General features: G+C 31.0%; 4 protein-coding genes across 6 annotated transcripts; 3 read left to right on the top strand and 1 right to left on the bottom strand.

Annotated features, from left to right (window-relative positions):
* Positions 1-5,075, top strand: LOC8267740 (rac-like GTP-binding protein RAC1). Its single transcript, XM_002530771.4, has 7 exons — positions 1-317; positions 2,253-2,340; positions 2,424-2,533; positions 2,627-2,690; positions 4,216-4,280; positions 4,416-4,481; positions 4,578-5,075. The coding sequence occupies exons 1-7, from the start codon at positions 219-221 to the stop codon at positions 4,680-4,682; spliced, it is 597 nt and encodes a 198-aa protein (XP_002530817.1). The 5' UTR covers positions 1-218; the 3' UTR covers positions 4,683-5,075.
* Positions 5,076-5,811: 736 nt separating this feature from the next.
* On the top strand, positions 5,812-7,223 carry LOC125370870 (ubiquitin-conjugating enzyme E2 28-like). 2 transcript variants are annotated; one of them, XM_048378151.1, is made up of 4 exons: positions 5,827-6,197; positions 6,285-6,412; positions 6,535-6,639; positions 6,790-7,223. In XM_048378151.1, exons 1-4 carry the CDS (start codon positions 6,128-6,130, stop codon positions 6,931-6,933), a joined length of 447 nt encoding a protein of 148 aa, XP_048234108.1. In that variant the 5' UTR covers positions 5,827-6,127; the 3' UTR covers positions 6,934-7,223. The 2 variants fall into 2 exon arrangements, with proteins under 2 accessions (XP_048234107.1, XP_048234108.1); XM_048378150.1 differs by having other exon boundaries at positions 5,812-6,412.
* Positions 7,224-14,892: 7,669 nt separating this feature from the next.
* On the top strand, positions 14,893-19,386 carry LOC8266426 (protein kinase STUNTED). 2 transcript variants are annotated; one of them, XM_048378262.1, is made up of 11 exons: positions 14,893-15,789; positions 15,984-16,302; positions 16,424-16,494; positions 16,594-16,712; positions 16,802-16,917; positions 16,999-17,538; positions 17,631-17,879; positions 17,967-18,130; positions 18,220-18,447; positions 18,520-18,669; positions 18,775-19,386. In XM_048378262.1, exons 2-11 carry the CDS (start codon positions 16,146-16,148, stop codon positions 19,024-19,026), a joined length of 2,046 nt encoding a protein of 681 aa, XP_048234219.1. In that variant the 5' UTR covers positions 14,893-15,789; positions 15,984-16,145; the 3' UTR covers positions 19,027-19,386. The 2 variants fall into 2 exon arrangements, with proteins under 2 accessions (XP_048234219.1, XP_048234218.1); XM_048378261.1 differs by having other exon boundaries at positions 14,896-15,789; positions 16,421-16,494.
* A 1,150-nt stretch (positions 19,387-20,536) lies between these two features.
* On the bottom strand, positions 20,537-23,233 carry LOC8266425 (probable RNA 3'-terminal phosphate cyclase-like protein). The gene is made up of 5 exons (XM_002534105.4): positions 22,827-23,233; positions 22,590-22,739; positions 21,846-22,200; positions 21,509-21,722; positions 20,537-21,110 (listed from the first exon to the last, which is right to left on the bottom strand). The coding sequence occupies exons 1-5, from the start codon at positions 23,029-23,031 to the stop codon at positions 20,901-20,903; spliced, it is 1,134 nt and encodes a 377-aa protein (XP_002534151.2). The 5' UTR covers positions 23,032-23,233; the 3' UTR covers positions 20,537-20,900.
* Between the last annotated feature and the right edge of the window lie 1,729 nt (positions 23,234-24,962).

Raw genomic sequence — 24,962 nt, 5'->3', positions numbered from 1 at the left:
TTTGTTTCTAGGCCCAGCCAATCCATCACCCCAGAATTTCTTGCTTGCTTCTTTCCTACACCTCTCTCTCTCTCTCTCTCTCAATTTGCTTACTTTCAAAGGGGTTGCATTGTTCTCTATTTCTCTCTTTCTGTTTCTGTATGTTGTTCATAAACTTGAAGTCTAGGGCTTTTCTGTAAACTAAAATCAAGAACCAAGAACCAAGAACCAAGAAAGAAATGAGTGCTTCAAGGTTCATAAAGTGTGTTACTGTTGGTGACGGTGCTGTTGGCAAGACTTGTATGCTTATCTCCTACACCAGCAACACTTTCCCCACTGTATGTACATATTATCTCTTCTTTCTTTCTTTTCTGGGTTTCAAAAAATGTGTCAAATTCCTAAGTCAATTGAGCTTTGTTCTTGTTCTTGACTGAAATTAAGTGTGAAGGTTATTTCTTTTTTCCCCTCTTTTTGTTTTTATTCTTTTTCTTTCTCAAGAAAATGTGGGGAACATGTAGGATATTGAATTTCACTTTAACTATAATGTTCTTGTCAACTGAGCTTCCTTGAGTAACTGGCAACTTATGGATTGGAGCATGAAGAAAGATTGATCATTTTGCTTATATTTACTTGTCCATTGTTTAGATATCAGAAGAGAATTAGTCAACTGACTCTGATTTTTTCCTTTGAGAGGTGTTTTGCTTAATAACTGTTTATTGAAGTGCCATTTTTTGGGGTTTGCATCAGTGGTTCATAAAATGCGGGAAAGCAATGTTCTTGCATCTGTATTTTTGGTTTTGTCTCATCGTGAAGTAGTCAGTTGCTAGCTCTACTGAACCTTATAAGCATAAATTGGTTTAGTGAAAGTAGGTGTTTGTACTTGGGAGACCAAAAGTTAAATGGAAGTTCTGGGTTTATATGCTGGGGTTATGTGATTCATTAAGAAACTCTTGAATGAACATGCTTACTATGATAATGACTTGGTTGCCTTAAATTAAATATTAAATCTTTCAAGTTTTGGATGCTAATTTGTAGCTTATCATTAGGATATGCGCAATAGTTTCATCATTTTGTTTTCTGACATTATATAATCCAATAACAGTGTGAAACTAGCCTTTTTGTAGAAAAGAAGAATTCTTACTTCTTTAGAATTGAGTGGATGAGCACAGAAAGTGGTCTCGTAGTTATGTTGTTAGGGTTCCCTCTTTAGTTTGGTTTTTGCAGAAATGTGACTTCTAGTTCTTAAATCAACTATGAAATTGTGATGCTGCTTTCATGTTTCCAGTGATCACATAAGTTCCTGTTCTTGGCCTAGCTGTTTGTTCTAGGATGCTGTAATGTTAAAAGGTGCTTGCTTTTATACTTTGTTTTCACTCTTTTGGAGAAATGAAATTGATAATACAACTTTAGACTTTGGCTCTCCGCCCTCACCAATTTTTAGTTTATATTAAGGAATGGAATGCAAATGTAATTCAGTATCGAATTACATTTTGTTCTGCACAAATTTTGAAATGAAGCAAGTACTTGTCTGTTCTTTTTACTTAATTTTTTCATCAAAGGAGTCTTTGGCTTTTATGATATAGGATTTTGTGCTTCTCACAAAAGTTTGTTTTTTCAGATTTTTTGGGTTTATTTTTTAATATTTTCTTATATTTATGGAACAGATAATATAAGTTTCTTAGTTAATTCAAATATTTTTTAAAGATGCAAACAATGTAAAACCTTCACCATATTAAGTGAGATCTTGAAGAATCCCAGAATTTAGTATATTATTCATCAACCCACATATATATATATATTTCCTTTGCAAGGAGCTGGATGAGAAGAAATTCTCATGTCAGTTCTGTATTAGAGATGGAATTAAGAAACAACCATCAACAATGACCCAATAAGAACCCGATTCTGTATACAACATTTCATATGATGCCGTGTATACTTGTCTTTATTGACAGTGATATCAAGAAAGAGTTCCTTCAGGAGAGCATTGATGACAATAACGTCGCTAAGGATGCATTTGTAGTTGATGACTATAGCATAGGCTTTATGTGAACTTTAAAAGTTCTGTTATATATTATTGGTTGTTTCATGAACCTTGAGTATTCTTTATAAAGTTTTATGGAGAGGTATGCTGTATCTTTCATTTGTTGGACTTGGTGTTTCATCAATTTTGCACTTTTCAGTGGCATTTTGTTAATATTGTAATACCGTCTTGAGACAGAATGATTTTGATGAGAAATGTTAACTGTGTTCTTTTATGATATTCTGTTATTCAGGATTATGTTCCTACTGTATTTGACAATTTCAGTGCCAATGTTGTTGTGGATGGGAGCACAGTCAATCTAGGGCTATGGGATACTGCAGGTATGTTTGCAAATCATAACCTTTCTGTAATTATCTTTGAAAGGTTATGATTATGAGCTTCATATATTTGTCTAATGGGACAGGCCAGGAAGATTACAATAGATTAAGACCTCTAAGCTATCGCGGGGCAGATGTTTTTCTGCTTGCATTCTCTCTCATTAGCAAGGCCAGCTATGAAAATGTTGCAAAAAAAGTATGCGCATGATTATCTTTGAAGCTTCTTTTCATATTTTTGTTGGCTCTTCTGTGATGTGCTGATGGTTTGCCGTGTTTTCTGGATCTTCAGTGGATTCCTGAATTGAGGCATTATGCACCTGGAGTACCAATTATTCTTGTTGGAACTAAGCTTGGTTAGATACTTCTACTCCATTTTTACTTCTATTCTTCATAATACTGATGGCTACAGTACAGATGTTTCATATGTTATTAACTCTTTGCTAGGATATACAATTTTCTTGACCATGTTATGATAGTAGTATAATCTGATTGAGATTTTCTTGCATACTTGCATTTGTAATTATTTTCTTGGCTTGTTACTCTGTAGATCTCTTTAAAATATAGCTGTTGAAAAGGACGTTTTGCTTGTCATTGAATTTTAGGATATTTAGGAAGTTTCCATATATGTCACAAAATTACAAGTATTATGATGCTGTGGCAGCCCGTGTCTTTCTCCTTTTATCTTTGGAATTATGTGCTTGAACGAGTTGCGTTTCAACAGAATCATTATTGTGATTGATCATAGTTCACCTAAAAAGCAGAAGTCTGTTTCTTTTTGAAATCAATTGTATTATCAGTAAGAAATAGTGCTTTAACATAAACTCTAAGCTCTTAACATTCCATCTCACTAGGTAATTGGTAGGTGACTTGGGCTCAGTCACTTGTCCACAAGCATTAGTGCTGAATTAAATGCGTCTTTAGAGGTAGCATTTTCTAGGTATGAGCATGTGCATGTGAAGGTCACTTTAATTATATATGTAATTGCAGGACGGTGCATAGTTCAAACAAGGTAGTTAAGTTATTGGGACTGAAAAAGAGTATGAATATAGGTGCATCCAAGTCTGAGGATCAGACTTCTCTTTTTTTTTTTTTGTAAAATTTTGTGATTTTCTGACTTATTTAAATAAGTGTCAATGTTGTACCGATGCCTGACTGTCCTCTACAGCAAGCAACAGGCATGTTAGAGTCCACACTCTACAGTTGTAGGGATGACAGTAGAACAAAACAAAACAAAACTTTAATCATTTATCAGCAGTGGGTTATGACTCTCGTAGATTTGTCTATTGATATGTAAATCAATTAGTGTTGTCAAGTTAAAAAAAAAGAAAAGAAAATATTTACGGGGTATTGGAAAGAATTGCGAGAATCAAACAATTGTCTCGTAAGGACTTCTTGTTTTTGTATATGAAAGTTCATGGAAAACATCATTGAAAAGTGACCATCATAAACATTTTCAAGGAAATTTCCTGGTAGTCCCTTCTTTCAGGTTGTTTTAGGCAAATGTTCTTATTGTAAGTTGATATGCATATAAGATTGGGATTGACAGAACCTGCATTTGCTAAATTTTGATTTAAATGGAAAACAATAACAGTTTCCAGTTGTAATAATTAGTCGTGCAGTTTGTTAATATTTCCTTATTCTGCTGGAGTTCCATAATCATGTTCTACTATATTATCAGACATTAAAGTATATTTGAATAATCTCTGGAGCGACTAACAGAATAAATTTACTGCCATGACACTTAATGACAATACCTTATGTTAATTGCCAAAATCTTCTGGATAGTTAAATGATGCTGTAGTATGAATTTTATTTGTCTCTTTTTTAGAATTTGTCAATGAGATCAATAATCATTACAGCTAAATTTACTTCTTCTAGATCTCCGAGATGATAAGCAATTCCTTATAGACCACCCTGGTGCAGTGCCCATTACCACAGCTCAGGTATTAACTGCCACTTTGCACACCAAGTATTGTTTTGCTAGTTCTAACTTAATACCTATTATCTCCATGCTCTTATTTGTAATTTATGAGTAATCTGAGACATTTTAAGGGCTACATATTCTTTTTTCTTGAAAGGGGGAAGAACTGAGGAAGCTAATTGGGGCTCCTGTTTACATTGAATGTAGTTCAAAAACTCAGCAGGTATGTAAATAATATTCCTGTTATTACAGTCATTAAGGGAAACCTGGTGCTTACTTTGCTGACAGAATTTGTTTCAACCACCCTTTGCAAATACAGAATGTCAAAGCTGTCTTTGATGCAGCCATTAAAGTGGTTCTCCAGCCACCAAAACAGAAGAAGAGAAAGAAAAGAAGGGCACAAAAGGCCTGCTCCATATTATGATCAATGAAGGAAGTTGTGGGGGGAAAGCACAAGCGACTAGGCATGGCATCAATTCCAGTAGTCTTCACCATTTCTCTTAGGTTCTCCCAACTTGAGGAAGCAACAGGATGTGGTCTGTAGTATCTACTGACAGAACTAGGAAGCACATTATAAGCATCAAGTCGTGAGTTTGTAATGTTCTGGATTGCTATTCGATTTGTATATGAATGATTGTGTTTTCTTGACATGCAAACCCTTTCTTCATCTTTAGGTCATGTTGCATATATTGACTAGAGTGAGGAAAATCTATTACATGAGAAAGAAAACAACACAAAGTCCTCATGTATTATGTATGATCTATAATTTGATTTAGTGCACTAGTAGATCTAAAAATTATTGTGGTTTTTGGTTAAATTATACTGAGTTTTGCTAATGATTTAATTCATTTGATTTTGATAGGTCTCACATTTCTGCTTTACTATGCATTTTGAATGATGAGGAACAGAAAAACTAGGACCAGGAAACCAAGTCTAGAGAACAAAAACAGAATATAATGGGTCCAAAAGGCAAATCTGTAGGGTAAAGAATATTGTACTATCTTCTATGTGATTGATATTGCACATAAAATTCTGCGGTTCATTTTGAACTTGCCAGCTTCAGAGCTTTTCCAGATTCTCCAGCCATATATACTGTTTCTACTAATGCTGAGAACGAATCTTTCTCCTTTTTGGACACGGATTTGTATCCCCTGGATTCTTTCATTGTGGGTTTGGAGATATCAGATGGAAACATTGTGTGAAGGATTTTGCCTGAAATATGGTTAATGGAAGCAATTCTTTGCATCTAGAATTAGATTTATTGCTTGTGTATATGATATGCAATAGACCGATAATCTCTTAAAAGTTCGATGCTTCTTGTTTTAGCATTGTAATTTTCCTGTGTAATGAATGGTTGACTGGAAATATAAAGCTAAAACTGGAACGAAAAGATTCTTTCTGATATTGCATTGACCTTGTGGATGATTGAGGCCAAAAGTATCACGTTTGGACTAATGGCAGCCAGCAATAGTTGAGAAAGAGGAACTTCTCAAATAAAATTCTTATTAGAGCACTAGGTAAATTTTATATTAGGTGATAGCTACATTGTTTGTCGATAAAATTATATACAGAAAAGCAAATATCTGCCAAGTTGTTCTTATCAAAATTCTGATAAATTCTCTACTTTCTTTTCTCTTTTTGTTCTTTCTGGAATTTATACTGTGCCCACTTTCACAAATCTAAAAGGAATTAGTGGACCTCTGCCATTTCCACCTCTTTTCCCCTTCCCGTATTGCCAATTCCTCCATTAAATACACCAATATCTTTCTATTTTCAGGGTATCCATAAATTTGAATTTCCTCATTACAACCCTTGTAATCATTCTCCCTGAATTCCAGTTCCATATTGAAAACAACCCAGTTCGTCTCAATGGCATCGAAGAGAATACTGAAAGAACTCAAAGACCTGCAGAGGGATCCCCCAACTTCATGCAGTGCAGGTAAAGGACCAGTAATATTACTGTTTGAATATAATATATTGTTTGATTCTTGTTTTGGAAGGTCATGTGATTTGTATGTCTTTTCAGGTCCTGTAGCTGAGGATATGTTTCATTGGCAAGCAACCATCATCGGTCCGAATGATAGTCCTTATGCTGGTGGTGTTTTCCTTGTCACTATTCATTTCCCACCTGACTATCCTTTCAAACCTCCTAAGGTAGTTAAATAAAAACGGAAACTACGAATAAGCTGTTCCTTTTTTTTTTTTTTTTTGCATTCCTGACTGGTTTGGACTTTTCCATGCAATCCACTTAGCTTTTAGTTTCTACTTGCTATCAGGTTGCCTTCAGGACCAAAGTTTTCCATCCTAACATTAATAGCAATGGAAACATCTGCTTGGACATACTCAAGGAACAATGGAGTCCTGCACTTACCATATCCAAGGTGCTTTTCTTGGAAAGCTTCTGTTTGACCATCTTGACACCACACCAAAACAAATTAGTCACACTTCATGCAATTACGTATCATATTGCACAAAAGATTAGACATGGAAAAATGAAAACTGAAATATGGTTGTGGGATTGATGCATGCAGGTTTTACTATCCATTTGTTCACTGCTAACAGACCCAAATCCTGATGATCCACTTGTTCCTGAAATAGCTCATATGTGCAAGACTGACAAAGTTAAGTACGAGTCTACTGCTAGGAGCTGGACCCAAAAGTATGCTATGGGATAAAAAAGAGAAAAACCCTGAATTTCCACCTTCTTCCTTCTCCTTTATATGAAATTTTCCAATCATCAATTGGCCTTATTACCTTAATTAAGGATTGAGATTGCCTTGTGTTAAATAAAAAAAAAAAAGTGCATTATAAGGCTATTTATAATAACTTATAATTGATTACTGTCTCAACGCTTGACCACTTCTGAGGTTATGTCTCTCTTCCATGACTGGACTGATGTGTGTGTAAACTCCTACTAAACCTGCTCTATAATTCCTATGAACAAGCTTCTGCATTTTGTTTGTCATGTGCAAAGTAGCAACCCTCTTACATTCTGGATATTCCAAGTCAATTTAGCAATTTAATTATTATTGAACTTGTGAAAATTTAACGTCTCACAGCAAAATAATTAAAATTACATTTGTTAAATTGAGATGTTTAGTACCCATATGGATACCAGAGAGGTTCTGCCTGCAATTATTGGCGGGGAGGGGAAGGATTAGCAGCCACTTTCCCGTCTGATCCTCATCTCAATTTTCATAAGCATACAATTTTTTTTTTTTCTTTAAATGCATAATATCTACCATCTAATTTTATCGGGTTTTCTTATTCTTTTGGTGAAAAGGATTTCATGTAAATCTATGCCAAGGTTTAATCATTAAAGATAATAATAATTCCATTTGTGTATGTGCTCCCGGAAAAGATGTGATACTCGATTCGATTTTATTACACGGGTCGGGAGTAAGCGAGAAAGCCAAACTCAATCTGGTATCTCTTGAATCCTGAATATGATGCTACTAATAATTTGACTAATCCATAAATGAAAATTCTCTTGTATTTGTGAGAAATAAAAAAATATAAATATAAATAAAGAAAACAAAAAATTAAAGGGACGGGTCAAATTAAATTTTTTTATTGAACTTATAAATGTAATTAAATGTTAAATTCAGTCTTTAGTCTAATAAGATAAAACAAATTATTATAAATAAATTATGCTTAAGTAGTAGCAACATTCGCTTTTGGAAAATGTTTTCCAGTTCTCAATAATTCAAAAAAAGCATAAAAGAAAAGAAAAAAAGGCAAATCATAGAGTGATATTAATTGATTAGTAATAAAAAATTTATTTTTTTGAATCTGAGTATTTTTATTATCGTCAATATTAGTATGAATTTATCATTTTTATAGTAAATATAAAATTAAATATGAGTTTATCATTTTTATAATAAATATAAAATTAATTTATCTTTCTGTTCTTAAATTGAAGTGAATTGAAATATATATATATATTGAAAAAGATGAATATGATCCTTAAATTTCTAAAATTGAATATAGCACTTTAGGTATAAAAATGTTTTCCAAAGGGTAGACAAAACAAAAAGTTGCAGCAACAGAAGGGCCCCTGCCAACATCACCAAATGGAAAATTATGAGTTTAGTCTCGTCATATTGTCAACCTACCGAAAATTCATAATTCATAACTCATATATACGAGATGCATGCATCCCTCGTTAGAAAACTCCATTACTAATTCAAATGCGATTATCACTGAAAAGAAACACAAATGGCAAAACAGGCAGTAGCTTTCTAATATCTAATTAACATTTACAAGTCTCTGTCAAACTAATAACTAACATCCGTCTCTGTCAAAAGTCATGATTATGACAAGAAGTAATGTGTTATTTATTCCATTTAATTTACTCTGCAATAATGTCAATATTTGCTTCTCAATAATAATAATAATAACAACCTTATTTTATCTAAATTAATGGATCCCACAAGGGCTTATATTTAGCATGTTACTAAATTTTCCCACTCTCCTTCCTAATATTAAATTTAAGTGCTTATACAAACTTGCGTTTGTTTCTTTCCAATATATATATATATATATATGAACAAATTAAATAAAACTACAAGATATCAATGAGAAGGACGGCTTTTAGCAATCGATTTGCAATAAAATAGCGACAGGATACAATAAAAACTAGACTATCAATTTAAATAAAAATATTTTTATAAAATAATTAAAATTCAGCGACATATTGGCAGCATATCTTTTATATTTTCTTAAAAAATAAATAATTTTAGCAAAAAATTTGTTGTTGTTCCTAAATTTAATAAGGTCCTGTTTGTCGCTAAATCGCTGCAAATATAGCAATTCTTGCTCAAGAAATTAGTGATGAACGATCTGTCACTAAATAAAGAGACCGTTGCTAAATTTTTATTTTGACATATATATTTATTTTTAATACATAACATTTAAGTTTATATATAATTTTATAGTTTTTTTATTATTATTTCATTGATTAATTAATTATATTTTTTATTATATGGGTTTTGAATTTTTAAATTTAATTATCATAAAACTTTTTAATCTTGTGAATTGTATTTTTTAATTAGTTTAACTATATAGAAGGAAAATATTTGAAGGAGAATGTATTATTATATTTATATAGTTTTATTTTATTTGTATAATATTTTAAATTATAAAATAATGATATAATAAATTATTATAGATAGATAAGAATGATCTATGAGCACTCATGAGTAGTATTAATGGGGTTTAGATCATGTAAGGATATTTTTAAATGGAAATGAAACTGTGATTTAGCTGTTAAATAATAAAATTAAAAATTTTTAAATTTTTAAATTAATAATTATAAAATTTCGAATATTTTATTAATGATAAACTCAATTTATATTATTATTTACAAATAAAATAATAACAACGGTCATGCAACACATGTAAACAATTAATTTTCTTAATTTTTTTGTACTATATATATGGTGTAACCAAAATTAGGCATATAATTAAATTAAATAATACAATTAGATAGACAAATAAGGACAATTTAGATTAGTTAATTTACTATTAGAGAAATTTTTAAGAATTCTTATTCTATTAGGTGGTTCATAAATATATTCAAATATACCACACATCTTAAGTAATTAATTTTACAACATAAATATAAATGTATTGCTCATTTTTATTCAAGTATTTACAAATAACATAGTGAAGTGAATCTCCTAAAATTTCTTCTTCCTATTAATACCAATCCTAATATAATTTGGTTAGTCAATTTCCTAATATATAAGTGATTTTGGCTTGCTACCGTACCAAAGTAGTTGAGCTATCCAATTTATTTAACCAAAAATAAAATGTAAGAGTTAGTAGCCATAATTCAATATAAACTAAGTGATTAAAAGTACGAAGAACTTTAGGGTTGATCCCTTCTCTAAAAGTATAGTAATTAAATATGCCTGAAATTATTAATTTAACATTTTTAGTTCTTAATTCATCCGGTTGCAACCTTAATTTTTTCATTTTTTTTAACTAAAGGTTAGATGATATTGTACTTCTTTTATATAAAGGATATAAATTATTCTTGAAGTCCGTCTCATAATTAAATTTTTAAATAAAATAAGTTTTTTAATATGATATTAGAATTTCTATGATAAATAAATCTAGAATTTAATCATTAACTATTTCTATTTTATTGAATAAAAATCTCAGAATAAAATAAGATGAGTCTGAGTTTGTTCATACTTTAAGCCTAATGGAAATTTAATTTTCAATCATTTTCTTCTATTAATATTTTAGTACAAGGTAAGAGTGTAAAAATTTATCAAAAAAAAAAAAAACATTATCCTTAAATTTTCACTTAACAGATTAAATTATTAATGAAACAGATTTATATTTTATCCAAAATCTGAATAATTTATATTTTTTAGCTTTCTTATTCAATTTGAGCAAACCTCAAATTATTTAAACAAAACTAAGGCTTCCTTGGGGATGATATATATGCATACATGCACATCATTACAAAAGTAGTTGATGGCATATTGTATGGTTGACATTAATTTGGAGAAAAGAAAAAAATAAATAAATAAATAAAGAAGGAAAAGTTAGTAGTGCACTTGACCTCATTTGTATTCCCCTCGACAAAAGGTCCTCTTAGCAAGCCTACAAAAGCAGAAGAAACTGCCAAGTTCTCTTCTTTGCTTTTCAAATTCAATGCACTACTTAAATATTTAATTCTTTGTTTAATTATTACTTTAATTATAAATAATTTCTAATTTATAAAATTTAGATTGAATAGTTTATTTGAGAGATATTAATATATAAAAAATTTAACTAATATTAAATTAAATGTATATAATAACAATTCAATGAAAAATATAACCGATAATATGTTATATAAGATGAGAAAACTTTATTAGTCTATTAAATAATATATTAGTTACATTTATATAAAATAATAGCTAAAAATATAATTGCTATATTACTGTTGAATTTAAAAATAATTTATTGATTTTTTTTGAGAAAAGAAAGGAACATAACAATTATATATTTTTAAAAAACTTGAAATTACTATTTAATTGAATATATTAATTATGTTATAATATTTATTACTTGATGAAAGAAATTGTGTGAAATGTGCATTCATTGATATGCAACTTCTGTGTAATACATACATTTATATACTAATAAGTAAGAAGACAAAAAGATATATATATATATATATACTTCTGCTCTGATTGGTTGGACTTGTAGCCAACTCAGTGGAATCATCTGTGTGCTAAATTGATGCAGCTGCATATATAATAATTCAAATAAGTATTAAAACTATACAAAAATACATATATCAAAAACATTATATTCGTGCGTCAAAATATATATATGGGGATTTTGGTGATGTAAATAAAGATATGATTTAATGGACATCTGACCAACTAAAGTGGCAAAATAGAAAAATTCTTATTTTTTGTGCATCAACTAAAAGCTTAACCTACTCATCTAATCTTTTGGTTCAATTGGGTTTTATTTTTCTTTTTCAGGAAATCAAATAAAATAAAATATGGCCAATTAAGCAACCCATATGCATGCCAAAATACAATACCTCAACAAGTAGTTAGCAGTATGCTTCCGAATTTAACTTGCAAAAGAACAAAAGAAAATAAATAATATTTTAAGGTATAATTGTTTGGGGAAACATTGTTGATAAACGAAAACCAATTCAGGTATTTGCACTGAATTAATAATTATAAGAATTTTTCAAAGACTAATTAATTGTAAACTAATAAAAGTATTAGTATTTAAATGAGGAACATTTATTAATTTATTAAATGTTAACTTTACATACTAAATTCTCATCTTTAATCTTCTTTTTAACATATAGTTACATTCATTAAGCTTGATAAAGTTAATGAAGCAACATCATGAATTGTAATACCCAAAATGGTGAAACATCTTGGAATTATGGAATAATGGTTATTGGTACAAACAAACCATATGTTCTCCTTAAGAAATTGTAATACTTCAACTAACTAAATTAGACAATTAATCGTCATTAGTTAAAGTAGTAATACTGCATGTTTATTAGAAGAAAATGGCATCTGTTGCAATATCATATTCAAAAATTAAAATCATGATCATCTCTCTTAATTATAATAATTAATAAAAATAATGGTATCTTTTCACAGATACCCTAAAAATTAGTGAGAATATCAAAAGAATTTATCTTAAAATATTATAAGTTAAAAATTTATTTTAAAAATATATGGTGTTATATATTAGGTATATATTTTTCGATCAATTAAAATACTATAAATATGTATTCAACGTTAATTCATTGAATCCCTAAAAGTTCTTTATTATCTTTAAAAATTCTTAAATTTTTTAAATTTGGTTCATTAACACCCTAAGATTTTTATAATGTTTTGTTAGTATATATTCTTGGGGTTTTAATTAGCCATATGATTGGATTGAATATAAAATAAAAAATCTAGAATCTATTTGTCGTACTTATTATGTCTTATTTTTATTATTTTTCATATTTAATATGAAAAATAATTATCCTAAAATTTTAATGTGAGATGACTTGTTAAATTTAAATTTTTGTACATCAACATTATACAAAGATGATACAATAATTAAAGACAGAGAAATCCTAGAAAAAAAAGATATTTACTTGAGTTTGTGAAACTGTTCAATTTCAATAAACAATTCTCATTTTATATTGCTAAATTGCTCTTTACTTTCTCATATTTATTATTTTATATTACACTCTCTTTTCATATCATTTGCATTATTTCCTTTATTTTGTTGCTTATACTTAAATTCTTTCCTTGGATAAAAACTACTAAAATTGACAAATGTTTATGTTGAGAATTATAAGATAAAAGTTTATAATTTTCTTTTAAATAAAATAAACTTATAGGAAGTCGGTGAACCAAAATTAAGTGTCCTGATGGCATATTTAAGGTTCATATGCCTACTGTACCAAATGACTTCTATATGATAAAAATGGCTAAATGTATTTTTCGACATTTCAATTTTTACCATTTAGTCATTATAACTGTAATTTTTTAATTTAATTTAATAGATGCGTTAATTTATATTTTTATGATTTTTAAAATTTAAAAATAATATAAAGTAAAAATTGAAGTTGGAAAAACACTTTTCCAACCTCAATACTAAACGGAGCTCTAATTGTTATGTTTTTTTTTTTTTTTAAATCTTTACTTGTGTCTATTAGGTTGAAATGATTAAAAGTGTTATAAAATAGAATTTAGATATTTATTAATATTTTTTTTAAATCATGTATTTATTACGTTAACTGAAAGTTAAAGTATTAAAATAATTAAATATGTACATGATAAAAATAAAAGTATTAGCAACCACTAAAATACAATTTGATAAATTAAAATTAAAAAATATAAATACCCAAAAATGCGTTTTACCTTTTCTAGAAGAAACAAATAGGCTGACTTTCATTAGAAGAGCATTTGCAAAGCTTTAAAAACATCATCATCAAGAACAATGATAATCTGCCCTATATGATATCCACACTAAGAATTTCCAGAAGCTAAATTATGAGGTATCTTATTATTTGGTAAAAATGGCAGCCATGATGTGCACGTAATGTATAATTTCACAAGATAATGATATGCATGGACAAGAAGAAGAAGTCCCATGGGATTGGAAACAAATCCAATTAATGTGCATCTTTTTAGATGCCTTTTGAAGAAATTTCTCATGTTTCTTATACCAATTATTCGACATATATAATCTTTTTTAAGAAGTGGGCAAAATCTTTCTTCCCTAATTGGTCCATTTAAGGTCCACATCAAAAACAACAAGAAGAAAAACAGTCAGCTTAAAACTCTTATGTTTATATAAAATAATTAATGACATAGTAAAAAATCTTAATATGTTTTTTTAGTTAAATAAGTATTTTAATATATATGTTTACTATTTATTATTATAATTATATATATAATTTAAGATGTTATTTTTTAGAACTAAAATTATTATTTTATTATAAAATTAATTAATTAATTAATATAATATTAAAATATAATTAATATGCTATTTTTAGTTGATATAATATTAAAATATTAATATACTATTTCTTAAAATTATAGTTTAATTATGAATATAACTTATGAATTAATAAATTAATAGAAAAATAATAAAATTATACATGAGTTTGAATTTTATATATCAAAAATAAATATATATGTTAAAATAAAATTTTTGTATTTTAAAAATTTAGCATATATAATAAAAAATTTAGATTTTAGAAACAAATAAATAAATAAATAAATAAATATATATATATATATATATATATATTACTAATATTATTTCTTATTCTAATTATTCATACTTTTATGGTAAATTTTTATAATTTTAAAAATTTAATATTCATTTATTTATTTAAAATTATATAAGGGTATTTTTCTCTAGATGGCATTATTTAAATTTTTTTCTGCTTCTACTTTTTTATATATAAAAGACAAGTTTGAAGTATTACATTATACTGAACCTAAAATATACATTTTTATAATGAATTATATAAATATTATAAACTAGTAATTCCTTTAATACTATCCATATTCATGCCACTTTGGATCCAACAAAAATTGACACTTGAATCAATTGGGTGAATATTATGTATATGCATTACATGTGAGATTCAATGTTTCTTTTTTTTTTTTTTTTCATAATTAGAATTCAATAGTTATTTTAGCATACGAAATTTTTAATATCTTAATTAGGAATTGGTACCTTATTATTTAACATTAATCTCGAGGACAAGTCAAATCAAGATATTTACTTTTAATTTGTTTTCTTTCTAATTTTTTAAACTTGATGACTTTGAACCATGATTTTCAGATAGTAATGGATAATATTTATTACCTATGAATTCTCGAACTTTATTATATAATACATTACTTTTCTTTAATTAAATGGAATGACTAAGAGCAAACTTTAAGGTCAGTAAAGATGTCTATAAACCATTTAAAAATAAATTAAAAAAAAAAACAAACAATTTGAAATTTGGAGAGTGACTGCGGCCTGCGGCAAATAGGCAACTCCAGGGCGAAATAGCCGGTGGAATAGCTTTTATAGCTCCTGAAATGACCGGATATCAGGGGTTTCCCGCGAAATTTGCCGGTTTTCTAACAACCTTAACTGTAAACAAATCCATCTAAACAACCAATAATATAAAATAACCCCTTCTCTCCTCTTCTCCTCTTCTCTGTTCTTTCACTTCATAGCCATAAAATTGTTTCACCTTTTTTGTTTTTGTTTTAAGGATTAATCTCTTCCTTGCCGACACTTTCTTCACAAAATTTTCTTAAAACAAAAATAGTTCGCCTTTTTTTTAAGTGATCTTAATTGTCACCAAAACACTCTGTCTTTAGTTTATTAGCAAGTTCCTTTATTATTATTATTTTTTTTTAATTTTAAATATTCTTTTATCAGTCTTGAAATTAGTTGCATTAGGTGGAGGGTTGATATTTGGTGACAATTACATTTTTAATTCTTTTCTTGGTTTGAATGGCAAATGGCTAAAAAGTTTTTAGGTACCAATTTTATCTGTTTGTCTTGTTTACCTTGTGCATTATTCATCATTTTAATAGTATTTACATGATTTTGTGGGTATGTGAATTCTTTTGAAATTGTTTAAAAATTCTTTGAGTTTGGAATATTCAAACGGAATCAGTTAAAGGGTAGAATTTCATCTAGTGTAACCATGTTATACCTTTCAATATTGTAGGGAACTGAAATGATTACGTCAAGAATTGGAGAAGTTCATTTAGAGAATAAATTTGCAGAATCTATGCAAGTTCAAGGAGGAATAAAATCTTATATAGATTCTTTGATGTTGTGGAATTGATCGATCAAGAAATAGTGAACCCAATTAAGTAGACCATACGAGATGCTAGTTGAGGAGGAAGCTGAAGCTGTTGCGAGAAGGAATGTTTTGGTTGGAATAAGAATCGATAGCCATAGCAGAGAACTTCTGGACTGGGCTCTTGTTAAAGTTGCTGAACCTGGAGATTGTGTTATTGCAGTACATGTCTGTCGAAGTTCAAGTAATGTTAATTCTTCCTTTTCTTTTCTTTTTCTTTGAAGAATGCATAAAGCTGCATATGGTTTTGTAATTCTGGTCCCTTAAGTTATTGAGTTGTAATATCGGTTGCTGGTATACAGAAGGTGCTTTAAAAGACAAGCCTTTGTTAGATGATTATTTGGAAGTATATGAAGGACTATGTTCCTTAAAGAAGGTTAGCAATAATGAAAACCCTTAATTAATAATTCATGTTTCATTAATGCAAAAGCCAACAGTTGAAATAGAACTTGATATTTTGTGCTTCGGGTTTCAGGTAGATCTTATCGGTCGGGTATGCACAGGAATCTCAATCCAGAGGACTCTGGTTAGAGAGGCAAGGAACCATGAGGCTATGGCTGTGGTTGTGGGGATAAGCAGCCAAAGTGCTCTGCGGTAGGCCTAGCCCAAAAATTCAAAGTGCTGAATTTATCTTTTCTTTTGTCTACTTTCTTCTGATTAGTCTAAGCAGATATCCTTTTCAGGGCTTGGACTTCTACTGCAGGATATTGCGCTAAGCAACTGCCTCCAACTACTGATGTTTTGGCTATCCACAATGGAAAAATTGTGTTTGGGAAATGCAACAGTAATCAACTACCAGGTTTTATATATGTTTCCTCAAAGAAATAACCTGTTATTTTATGATTCTACAAAAAGATAATGTTCCTTTCAACTTTTTCAGGCTTCTGTGAGGATCCGAAACCAAGTGTAATTGAATGTCAGTTGTCTGATGAAGTTCGCACTGAATTTGGAGATTCCGAGGTAGATACTGATATTTCAAGCTTTGAAGTGCTAACAATAGATGGGAGTGAGGACTCGAGAGATGAGGTCCCTTGCCTTCCTCCTAGCTTTGCAAATGAAAGTAAGAGGAGATCAACTTCTCATTTTAGAGGAGATATTTTGGATCAAAGGCCTGGTTGGCCACTTCTTCGAAGAGCTAGTTCAGTTCGTGCAGAGACCCTGCAGGCAAGGGAACTGTCTGTGGTGCAATGGGCAATGAACTTGCCGATTCGTTCTTCGCTTAAACATCCTTTAGGTTCATTTATAGAGAGAGCATCAGAAGGGGAGAGAAGTGACATCTTGGAGGAGAGCAGTAGTAATAGTTCTTATGCATCAGGTGAACTGCAGAATGGCTTGGAGATTCTGCTGAAAGCACACTCATCCAATTGCAAGTGGTTCAGTTATGAAGTTCTGAAAACTGCAACTTCAAAATTTTGCTCAGGTTTCTATCATGAGCTTAATCCTAATATGCTAATTGGTCTTTGTTTCCCCTTTTAATTATGTTCTCATAATCAGCCCATGATCTCGTGACAGGAAACTTAATTGGGATGGGAGGATGTAACCGTGTATATAAAGGGACTCTTCCAGACGGCAAGCTGGTAGCTGTAAAAATTCGAAATTCGTCGGAAGAAGCAATGAAGGATTTTGCTCAAGAAGTTGAAATCATCTCCTCATTGAACCACAAGTACATTACACGACTGACGGGGGTTTGCATCAAAGATTTTGATCTCATTTCTGTTTATGATTACATCTCCAAGGGAAGCTTAGAAGAAATTCTACATGGTAAGCCTTCAAACATGTGTTTTTTTTCTACTCAGTGAACATTGACCTAGAAACAATGCTCATGTGCAATTCATGTCAAACGTTTAGGTAACAACAAAGAAAAATCTGCACTGTCATGGGAGCTAAGGTTTAGCATTGCTATTAAGATTGCTGAAGCCTTAAATTACCTGCACAACGAATGTTCTCGGCCCGTTATTCATAGAGATGTCAAATCTTCAAATATTCTTCTTTCAAATGAGTTTGAACCACAGGTACTCCTCCAACAGACCAAAATATCTCCATATTCTTAAGAACATTGCAAATTGATGACATGAATCATATATTCTTCTGTGTGAAATAGTTGTCTGATTTTGGGCTCGCGATATGGGGACCGACAAGTTCATCTTTCATGATTCAAGGCGACGTAGTTGGAACATTTGGGTATCTTGCTCCTGAATATTTTATGTATGGGAAACTCAGTGACAAGATTGATGTGTATGCTTTTGGTGTAGTTATACTTGAGTTGTTATCGGGAAGAAAACCGATTGTCTATGAGACTCCTAATGGTCAAGAGAGCTTGGTTATGTGGGTAAGGATCTCTCTCTGATCAGAATGCTTGATCTATAGTTATACTCACCCCCTGACACATTTGTTTTATCAGGCAAAGCCAATAATTGAGAGTGGGAATGCAAGAGGTATACTAGATCCAAGTTTAGATGAAAACTTTGATGAGGCTCAGATGCGAAGAATGGTTCTTGCCGCAAATCTCTGTATTACACGAGCAGCTAGGCTCCGTCCTAAGATAAGTGAGGTATTAATTGCTTTTGCAGTAAGATGATTTCTGGTAAGTCATATCATATCCATTGGCTTGCAGCACACAAGTTATACGAACATTTTCCCTTCCCCTTTTTGCCAGGTATTGAAGCTCCTAAGAGGAGATAAAGATGCCGCAACATGGGTAACCCTTCGAAACAAGGACCTTGATGATCCTGAAAAGGATCTTGATGATGAAGTTTATCCAAATTCTAGTCCAGAGTTACACCTGAACCTTGCATTACTTGATGTGGATGATGATTCTACATCATTTAGTAGTTTGGAGCAAGGAAATATTTTATATATGGAGGAATATTTAAAAGAAAGGTGGAGTAGATCATCAAGCTTCAACTAGTTCTTTTTTTCTCTTTTACTGCTTGTTTCATAGTCCTTGCGCAACCCCCCGCCCTGCATATTTTGCAGAGAGGTTGCTTTCCATGAGCAACCTTACAATTGCGCCAAGGCTTGCCTTAAGTACCTTGTAAAATAGAAGGGATAAAAATTGTATGTGCCCCATGGTGAGGTGTTTTGTAGATGTAGATTTGTAGGAAGTCCTGTTCAGAGTGATAATGAAAATGAACAAGGACTCGAGGTCCAGGCCAGTAGGAACTCTTTTCTTTTTTTTCCACTGTAATATATTTTTTTAATGCGGAAATAAATCAGAATGGACGAACTGTTTGAGATTTTTTAATAACAGCTAAGACTATTCTTTCCTTGTTTTTGTTTTCCGAGGCTGCAGCAAAATGATCTTGCAATAAGCACACGTAATATATAGTAATGAATGATGTGCTATTATCAAAATACAAAGAAGGTCTTTTATACTGTAGTTTCTGATCTCAAGAACTTGCTTCGTATTTTCAGAACTCTGATAGTAGAAATATTCAGATAGTAGAAACCAAACAGCACAAGTTAATGCATTTTTTAGGAAGCCTGATTACCCTGCCAAACAAAACCTCTGTTTCCACTTTCTCTTCCTGGAAAAGAAAAAGAAAAAGGCATACAGGAAGCTATCTCTCGTTAATTTTTGACATATAAAATTTTTATTTTTTTTTATGTGTATTCGTATTTGATATATAAATTTAAATTTATGTGTAATTTTATAGTCTTTTTTATTAATTAACAAGTTACATTTTTAATTAAACACCGACTCTAATATTAAAAAATAGCATTGATTATATATTAGCATTATATTAACTAATAAATTAATTCTTTAATTAGATAATAATTCTAATACTAAAAAACAAAATCTCTTAAATTATATTTTTAACATTATATTCACCAATAAATAAATTTTAATTATATAATAAATTTTAATTTTATAAAATAATAATTTCAATTATATTGATAGTATTAATTTATATAATATTAAAATAATAAATAAATATTTTAAAATAATTTTTATATTATTATATACTGATAAAATATTAAAATTAAAAAAATATTTAAAAATAATTAATTTATTATTATTTTTTAAAATATTATTAAATATTAAAATTTTTATTAAATTGTATTTATCAAATTAATTTTATGATGAAAATAATATATAACGCAAGAATAAACGACTAGTTTAATAATTATCTTAAAAAATATAACTTCTAAAATTTGCAAGGACTGGATATTAATCACTGAATTATAAACCTCCCTCTTAATGCTCAAGGTATTTATGAATATATCAGTACATAGGTAGATAATCTTTCACAGAACGGTATCTTGTCCCAGAAAATTTTCGTCAAATTTTTGCTTTTTGTAAAGCATCAAGGTTGAGTAATCACAAACATAAGATATATGCAAACTGTTCCACACTCAAATCGTATCAAGTAAAGGAACTGCAAACGCCAACAGCCAACAAATATTGCACAGGCAAATCAAGCAAGCATCTCAACATGTTTCTTGTTTCCTTTGACAACTAAATCTCAGAATTTCTCACTGGACAACCAGGTTTACATCGAGTGACTTAGCAGGATATGTATACAGTCTCAAATGGCTTGTCCCTAAAAATTGAACTGATCTACCAACAATAAGGTTATAGAACTGATCTATGAAATATAAGGTCTTAACAATATAAATCACCTCTATGTGATCAAAGGTTGCCGCAATATCAAAATTTGAAGTTGACCGATTGCATGAAGCTGCAAGTGTTCACCTCTGCATTGAGCCCTTTGACAAGAATTTGGAAAAAATGAACAACCCCATTCTCTGCCATTCATTTCATATTGTTACTGATTGTCATTATGAGCTCTTCCTAGAAAGATTCTTCAAACCACATCCCACACATTTGAGTATAACTGTCCCGGTTGATGGATCTGGCTTGATAACAAACTTAACCCCCAGAAAATCTCTGATACTTCTGAGAGTTTCAATTCCGTAGGGTGAGAGCTTCCCGACACGAATCTTTGATACATCTTGCGGACATAATGCACAGAGAAGAAATAATAACGCCTACAAGGAAAATTTAAAAGCACCGACTGTAAGATGGTAGACTGGAAGTGTAAAATAATATATTATTAGAAATCCACAATCAACACAAGGCATTTCACTTTGTACTCTTCTTATCAGCAAAATAAATCAGTTCCCAACCTTTCCTACGCCCTCTTTTTTGCTGAGGCATACAGTTCTTCATAATTAAAGATATAGAAGTTGCTACTAGAGTAGTTTTTGATAATATTTAATCATTAATAATCCTTAAACTACTGCAAATATAAAATTCACACAATTCAATATTCATATGACAAGAGTTCAGGATTAAGCAGCCAAAGAAAGAAAAAAGAAAAAACTGCTCTACAAATTACCAACCTCACTACCATGGACAAGAATAATCTAGAGAAAAAATAACAGACCTGGTGGGTCGAATCTACAACTCCACCCTGCTCAACCTCTTCAAGCAGAACTGAAGCAATCTGCTCACCAACATCTTCTGGAGGCATCAAATCCTTCTTTTCATCTTCCATCTCTCCTATATCATCCCCTCGTGCATAAGAAATCGCAGTATCAGCAGAGAGGAAGCAACCAGAAGTAGTTTCAGCAACCAAGGAAATCCCGTAACCAGGTGAACTGTCATAATATCAGCATCAACTTTAAAAGTTTATCATGCTAAAAAGCATGTCACAGTTTTCAACTATGCTTAAAAAAATAAAAGCAAGTAAATAAATAAACATTTTGTAAAAGAAAGCATACTTTCCAGCCTGTGGACCAGCTTTATGATCAGTAAAAATGTGAACATCAGGAAGCAAATGATTAAAGATTCCGCGGGCAGCATGTATCATAGTATTTTCAAACTGAGAGGACACTCTAGTCGAGTAAGTAACCCCTCTGATCCTCTTAATCATTCCCTCATCAGTCCAGGTGACTGCCTGTAGACTTTGAACAATAGGAACTGATAAAACAACTTCGCCACCACCATGAGGTGGAGATCCACGACTCTCTATTTTCAACCCTAATCCTTCTGAAGGAACTCCAAATCGCTTCAACATAGATAAGGTAGTAGAGCGAAAAGTGTCAACACATGGATCCTTAGAATCATTTGTTATCCCTGAAACCAAAATATAAAATATTAACATGCATTACCATAACTTCTTGATTGAAAAAAGTAGTTCTCAGTTGCCTAGTTCTTTTTACATTTGCCTTGTTTCAATTCAATTGAATTAAAAATTCTTGTAAAATCAGGTAATTTGGGACATGATTTCATTTCATTCAAGATGTGTTGTTTATTCTTCAAAGAAAGAACTGAATTTTAACAACCGTCACTTTTCCCAACGTGAGAAATTGACTAAAACAGATTTCAACTGAATTAAATTCTTGCATTTTTAGACTTTCCAAACACTACGTACAAAAAAAAAATTACATAATCAAGTCATTGTCAGGTGAAATCATCGGCTCTTAATTAAGAAGGAGAAAAAAAAGAAGAAAAGAAGTAATTACCTCTGAGTCTTATCTCAAGGGGTTTCTTAGCAAACAAAGCAAGAACAATCAGGGGTTCCAAGAAATACCCAACTGAACGACTAACACCACAGTCATGAACATGATGTTTTCCACCCATTACAATCCCAGGCTTGTATTTAAACTTGGTACCTGCCCGCATATACATAAATTTAATAAAATCAAAAAGACCAAAAAGAAAAAGTAGCAGCAAAAAGTAGGCATCTGATGACATATTACCAGTTTCATTAATTTCAATGTGGCAGTCATCAGAAATTCTCTCAAGTAGACGGAGGAAGGAGACCTCGTGGGAGCGGAGGCCTGGCAGCGTGTCGTCGGCACGAATGTCTTCGATAAGAAGAGGAGTGGCAGAGAGAGTCGATAAAACTAGTCTTTGACGGAGGTTTTGGCTGCCTTTTAACCTCTTATAACTTATCTTTCCCATCTTTCGCTTTACTTTACAATTTGGTTTATGTATTTTATTTGTTCCGAAGAACTATAAAGAACCAGATACAGAAAATAAGAAACCCAGCTCAAATTCCGGCGCTAAGCTACCGTTAGTGTCGTCCGTACAAGTGGGGCAAGGCCAGAAGCGAGGGGAAAGAGGAGACGAAGAGCAAGAGCATAGGTCTCTGTATTCTGTAAATTATAAAACCTCTTAGGGCTGTAAAACGACGAAGTTTGGGCCAATTCAAATAAAATATGAGACAATTACATCGACTATCCTAAAGTCTAGAGCGTTTAACACTTTAGTCCCTGTATTTTTCAAAAATACTACCACTAAACTTTGAGCACCTGACAGTTTTGTCCTTTCGCAGATTTAAGTTGGCAGTACGTGTATATCTCAAGTAGAATGAATTTTAAATTTAAGTTTTTTTTCGAGTTTATTCACTAGAATTGGAGGTTAATAAGGTTTATTAAGTATATAATAATAATATAGTGGGTTGAGGTGAGCTCAAATATTATAATAATATAATAGGATTAAGCTTAAATATAAAAAATAGAACTCGATCGAGTTAAGTATGGATGAGCACAATCTGATTGCTCATAAAAAAAACGACTGTTTAGTCTCGGTTTATTATTTTTTGAAAAAAAAAACTAAATCAAATATTCAATTAACTATTAGTTCGATTACCTAAGAAAATTAGCTTTTTAACCAAGACTTCTCGATTAATCAAAAAATAAACTCGGTCTATAACCAAAGTTTGCACTGTCATAGCCAACAACACCTTACCATCTTCTCCATTTATAATACTCTTTGCATCTCCTTTGAAAAATAACATGGTTGAAGCCTTTCTTAATCACTTCTTGAACCGCTTCCGTAAGTGCCCAGCCTTTCAGAACCCCTGGGTCATAAACCGAGTTTATTCATTTAACCCTTCTAGTGGGTGATTGTCCCATGTTGGTCATTTGCCAGTATTCCAATAGCTCTCCTTTTTCCCTTAGCCAAAAACTTTTCATCAAAAGGAATCTTCACCCAACCTGCAGAAGGCATTGACTATTTCTTAGAGTGCTCGTTTGATCCATTTAAGACATCCATGTCCTGCTAGCACCTTTCTTCTCCAGCTGTTTCAATCCATAAGCCATGCACTCAATCAAGCACCTCCCTAATTTCCACTTCTTCATTCCAATACATTTTCTCATTCCTACACTTTCGTATTTGCCACATGAAAATCATGGCTAATTGTAGATTGGGGGATCCATCATTCTGGATAGCATTGCTCAGGTTTGACACTAGTATATTTTAGACTTCATATACATTATCCAAACAAAGATAATATATTCTTAAACTAAAGGAGGACTCTCATCATACAGCACGCATCTTTTCACATTGAAAGAACAAATGGAGGGATGTTTCCTCTTGCCTATAAAACTTACAGCTCTTATTAAGTCCTTTAATTGAACATTTCGATTTTTTTCCTATTGGGAGATCCTTAATCAACATCCTCCATGAAAATATAAGGATTTTCCCTGGGAGTTTTAACTTCCACAGCCCTTTCCAGACACTAGCCTGTGTTAGGCTCCCAATAAGATCTGACCATCTGGAGTCTTGATCAGAAGTTAGGGACTAAGCCACCTGATATCTAGATTTAACTTATAACTCCTACCTCGTGAGAACTGCCATACCAATTTTTCATTGCAATTAGTAGCACTAGTAGGGATGTTGAGGACTACTTTTGCTTTCTCTAGGTTAAAAAAGGTTACGAACCAAGGCATCATGCCTTCATCCCATCTAGTGGTGTTAGGGAAGAAGAGGTGCTAAACTTTTCTCATCAGACAGTTTGTAGGTTTTTGGGACGTGATCTTGAAGTTCGATTCTCTCGATAACCACAGATCTTTCTATATGTCTATGGAATACTCATTCTTCACTTGCCA

This window comes from Ricinus communis, chromosome 8 (genome assembly GCF_019578655.1).
Source record: "Ricinus communis isolate WT05 ecotype wild-type chromosome 8, ASM1957865v1, whole genome shotgun sequence".
In the NCBI taxonomy this organism is placed as follows: domain Eukaryota; kingdom Viridiplantae; phylum Streptophyta; class Magnoliopsida; order Malpighiales; family Euphorbiaceae; genus Ricinus; species Ricinus communis.
Note: the sequence above shows the minus strand (reverse complement) of the source record. Positions and strands in the feature narration are given on the sequence as shown.

Excerpts from the sequence above, each read along its gene's own strand:
- LOC8267740 (XM_002530771.4), top strand. The coding sequence starts at position 219 with ATGAGTGCTTCAAGGTTCATAAAGTGTGTTACTGTTGGTGACGGTGCT. Across the intron at positions 2,534-2,626 it reads ATGAAAATGTTGCAAAAAAA|TGGATTCCTGAATTGAGGCA; the intron begins GTATGCGCATGA and ends CTGGATCTTCAG. Across the intron at positions 4,281-4,415 it reads TGCCCATTACCACAGCTCAG|GGGGAAGAACTGAGGAAGCT; the intron begins GTATTAACTGCC and ends TTTTCTTGAAAG.
- LOC8266425 (XM_002534105.4), bottom strand. The coding sequence starts at position 23,031 with ATGGGAAAGATAAGTTATAAGAGGTTAAAAGGCAGCCAAAACCTCCGT. Across the intron at positions 22,201-22,589 it reads CCTTGAGATAAGACTCAGAG|GGATAACAAATGATTCTAAG; the intron begins GTAATTACTTCT and ends TTTTGGTTTCAG. Across the intron at positions 21,111-21,508 it reads TTGTAGATTCGACCCACCAG|GCGTTATTATTTCTTCTCTG; the intron begins GTCTGTTATTTT and ends TTTTCCTTGTAG.
- LOC125370870 (XM_048378150.1), top strand. The coding sequence starts at position 6,128 with ATGGCATCGAAGAGAATACTGAAAGAACTCAAAGACCTGCAGAGGGAT. Across the intron at positions 6,413-6,534 it reads ATCCTTTCAAACCTCCTAAG|GTTGCCTTCAGGACCAAAGT; the intron begins GTAGTTAAATAA and ends ACTTGCTATCAG. Across the intron at positions 6,640-6,789 it reads CTGCACTTACCATATCCAAG|GTTTTACTATCCATTTGTTC; the intron begins GTGCTTTTCTTG and ends TGATGCATGCAG.
- LOC8266426 (XM_048378261.1), top strand. The coding sequence starts at position 16,146 with ATGCTAGTTGAGGAGGAAGCTGAAGCTGTTGCGAGAAGGAATGTTTTG. Across the intron at positions 16,303-16,420 it reads ACATGTCTGTCGAAGTTCAA|AAGGTGCTTTAAAAGACAAG; the intron begins GTAATGTTAATT and ends GCTGGTATACAG. Across the intron at positions 17,880-17,966 it reads CTTAGAAGAAATTCTACATG|GTAACAACAAAGAAAAATCT; the intron begins GTAAGCCTTCAA and ends TCAAACGTTTAG.